Source organism: Dufourea novaeangliae, unplaced genomic scaffold, assembly GCF_001272555.1.
Source record: "Dufourea novaeangliae isolate 0120121106 unplaced genomic scaffold, ASM127255v1 scaffold199, whole genome shotgun sequence".
Taxonomy (NCBI): Eukaryota; Metazoa; Arthropoda; class Insecta; order Hymenoptera; family Halictidae; genus Dufourea; species Dufourea novaeangliae.
This window is the reverse complement of record NW_015374073.1, coordinates 655,695-659,383: the sequence shown is the minus strand read 5'-3', so window position 1 is coordinate 659,383 and position 3,689 is coordinate 655,695. Positions and strand designations below refer to the sequence as shown.

Here is a 3,689-nt window from a genome sequence, read left to right as displayed (position 1 = left end):
ATGTCTCGTTTCCTTATTTTGTTGTTCGCGATTTTCGCTATGATGTCTATCTGTAAGTACCGAAATACCACTAATGCTACTATATTGTGATAGAATTCACAGAGTATACATATTGTCCTAAAAGTTATTTTCTATTTATGACTTATATAACTTTCCAATTGTAGTGGAAATGTTAAATAAACAGTTTAAGATGCTGTAACTTCTGACTGAGGATTTTTCACTTTGTAGCATTTTTTGTGTAAGATTTTATAAGAATACATTTTCGTGCTTTTAACAAATCGTTTAATGAATTAAACAGCATCTGCAGGACGAGTGTGTCCACCGAATTCAACTTGGAAATCCTGCGCAAGTGCCTGCCCATTAACCTGCGAGAATCCTAAACCGAGACCTTGCACTTTGGTTAGTATTATGTAGAAATATATATTTTTGAACATGGAAAAACTTCAATTTGTCAGTGTAAATCGAATTTTGGAAATATTGACACGAAATCAATTATTTATTGATACCTCATCTGACTGTGCGTTTGCAACTTACGTTTCAGCAATGTATGCCGGATTGTGTATGCAGATGCGGCCTTTTGAAAAATAAAGAGGGACGTTGCGTTCCTAAATCGCATTGTTAATTGTTTATTGTAGCTCTTGTTATTGAATACTTTGTTAAATTGTAAAATAACTTATTTGTAATTAATATTTTGAGCTATTCTTATAATGATGAAATAAAGATCTCAATTGCTATTGTATATTGAAATTTTATTTTGAACTTCCGTTCTCGAAAGGTTTATAATCCCTATACTATACAAACAGCTGTTTAATATTATAATTAGAGCTAAGTATATAAAATAATAAATTGGACGTCCATTTTATGTTTTCTGTATAATTTCTGAATCCTTATCTTTGTGAGATATTTCTATCGTGTGGTGCATAAATAACTAACACCGTTTGTTAGGTCAACGACATGAATTCTTTCGTCGGGATTATGAATATTGGTTACTAAAAGTGCTATTATTGTCTAAGTACTCAAAGGAACTGTTTAACTTTGATTGAATAAACTAAAACTTTATTTCTGTTAATACAACTGAGGAGCTTGACTACTTTGATACTTAGGTAGATTAAGATCTTGAATGAACGATCAAACATAAGTTCATGAAAAATAAAAATAGAAGCCACTTCTCCAAGAGCAAAAAATTAAGAGTTTCTAGATTAACTAAAACTACATGTGGAAGGTACAGCACTAAAAATTACGAACAAACGTAAAATTACTTGGATTCATGTCTGAAAATAAATTACTATACGCACCTTACCCGTGACACCCCCCCCCCCCCAAATGCTCATAGACATTAAATGTAAGTAAAGTAATAACATACAATAATAGATATACTGATTAACAGACTCTTCTAATAATGTACCGAGCTCTGATTAGGACAAAAAAAGTCCATTGCTTTGCAATTTATAACTTTTCCACAATCACAAAACCGCATTACGTATTAATGTTTACTTAAAAATAACATAAATTCCGTCAAAAGCACCTTTATAATTTCAGTAATTGTTAAATAAATTCGATATCCGTCATTTTGATGGGTTTAGTTGTTTTGTGTGAAGAAAACAGAGAAAGTTGCAAGTTGCTACATTGCAGCGGAGAGGGACCACTGAAATAACGGGAATACAGAGTTGGGCAGCATTTTATTCGAATAATACACAGTAAGAAGCAGCAGTATCTAAGAGTGTCGTTCTGAGCTTTAACCAGTCAATGAGATTAAATAATTGTTCGATAAATGTCGATTCGTTCATAAAGAAGTATCATTTTATTACAAAAATTGAAATATTCACGTTTAAACAATTAAAAATGACGAAATACTTTTTTTATCTTTTATTAGTTATTTGAAACTTTTTATCTAGATAATGAGTTTGTCCATCACAGAGAACAATGTATGTATGGCGGGGTGCGTTATCGATATGCAAAACCCAAATTGGAACGCGATAACAAAATTCTCATTTACCAATTACATCAATTACAACTACGAAATTGATTTCGACCATTACGGGATTGGAGTGGAAAATCGGGGAACGCTGTCAAAATTGGTTAAGGCCGGATTCACACTAGCGGTCACGGTTCGGTCAGATCATGCCAAATCAGGCAGCAGTTTTTATTAATCATATGTAATCTAATGAGGGAGATATAGTCTAATTTCAGATTCATCGTGATCGCACCGTACCTTTGACCGCTAGTGTGAGTCTGGCTTAATGCTTCCCACCAACCGCATTTTAACCAGCTTGCTGGCTCTTGTGCTATACATATAATTAATTGTATTGCTGTATTAATGTTGACGCTAAAGCCAATATTCTTTTATTCTATTGTTTCATTTCAGTCCTAAGACTGTTTATTACTTACTGATCGTAAACCGGGATTCTCAACGATTAAAAATTGAAAATTGCCTAAGTTGACGGTCTGTATTTTATAAAAAAATTTTAAACCAGTGGAATGATAACTTAAACGCCCCTTATTTACATATGGACTATAACATACTATAATTTGAGTAACAGTGACCGCTTGGCGTAGAATGACCTGTATAGTAGAATTTTGATTATCGAAACGCTCTGTTAATTGAACATTCTTTCATTCGAATGTTCTAGTATCCGAATGATGCATTTCAGATGTCGCTTGTATTCTACGCAAGGTTTTAATTTTGCTGTGTATATATACAAGGGCTGATAAAAAAATTTGGGATAAATTATTTATTATTAAGTACCCTCCGGTCGAAATTTTTGGAAAAACTGATTTTATTTTATTGTGTACTTTTATCGTATAACATCTCAAGAATACTATTTGGAAGTTTCAGTTAAAAATTCGGAGAGGTATAGATTCTGCATACCTGTAAATGACTCTAGGACAACCTAGCCGACCATTGTCATTAATAATCTTCTCGACTTGTCATAAACTGTTTAAACTAGACGCATATTTGGTTACGAGGTAAACAATTATCGGTACACACTTTTTGCATCGATGTGTTTCGATAAATGTATTATCAAGTTAAAAAATCTAAACAGAATTTAATATTGCCTGTTTGTTTCAAGCTCATTTTTCAATTCGTGTACAAAGTGTATTGTCACTTTGGGTGTTATAACTCAGCTTCCAGTGAAAATCTCATAAAACTTTGTAACAATATCAATCAGGGACATATTTCTTGATGACAAAGTTATCGGGAAGACTCTGATACTAAATTTTCTATTTTCAAAAAGTTCTGTTATTTTCGGGGATAGCCTGTGTACCTAACAAAAAGGGTATCGCAACGTGTTTATATTACGCAGTGTAGAACATGTTTCGAAAATGTGATGGTGAAAGTAAAAACTATAATATTCATGCAAGTTTAAATCTTTATTTCGCGTTTACAAAAGTTCCGCCTATGGTTTGCACGGTTTACGACATTTGTCTCTGGGAATGCATTTCCATTGGTCGCTTCTCACGAGATCATCTTTGCAGAAACACCCGGGAACGCATTGCTGGAAAGAAACAAAAAATAGCTAATCTTTCACAGTAATTTGCAGAATTCACTTATAAGTGGAAAATTTAAACGCTTTCATTTTTAAAATTATACATTTTCAATACTAACCTCTGTGCACGGTTTCGGTTCAGGATTTCTCACATCCTCGCAGGTTAATGGACAGGCAGTACCGCAGTCACTCCAAACCTCA

The 3,689-nt window shown here is 33.2% G+C and overlaps 1 protein-coding gene across 1 annotated transcript; it reads left to right on the top strand.

The window, feature by feature from the left end:
• Positions 1-414, top strand: LOC107190421 (cysteine-rich venom protein 6-like). The gene is made up of 2 exons (XM_015579218.1): positions 1-52; positions 299-414. Exons 1-2 carry the CDS (start codon positions 1-3, stop codon positions 412-414), a joined length of 168 nt encoding a protein of 55 aa, XP_015434704.1.
• Positions 415-3,689: the final 3,275 nt, after the last annotated feature.

What these genes read in the sequence shown, in the direction of transcription:
- LOC107190421 (XM_015579218.1), top strand. Translation starts at nt 1, where the DNA reads ATGTCTCGTTTCCTTATTTTGTTGTTCGCGATTTTCGCTATGATGTCT. An exon ending in TTTCGCTATGATGTCTATCT is followed by an intron (nt 53 to 298) that starts GTAAGTACCGAA and finishes TGAATTAAACAG; the next exon opens with CATCTGCAGGACGAGTGTGT.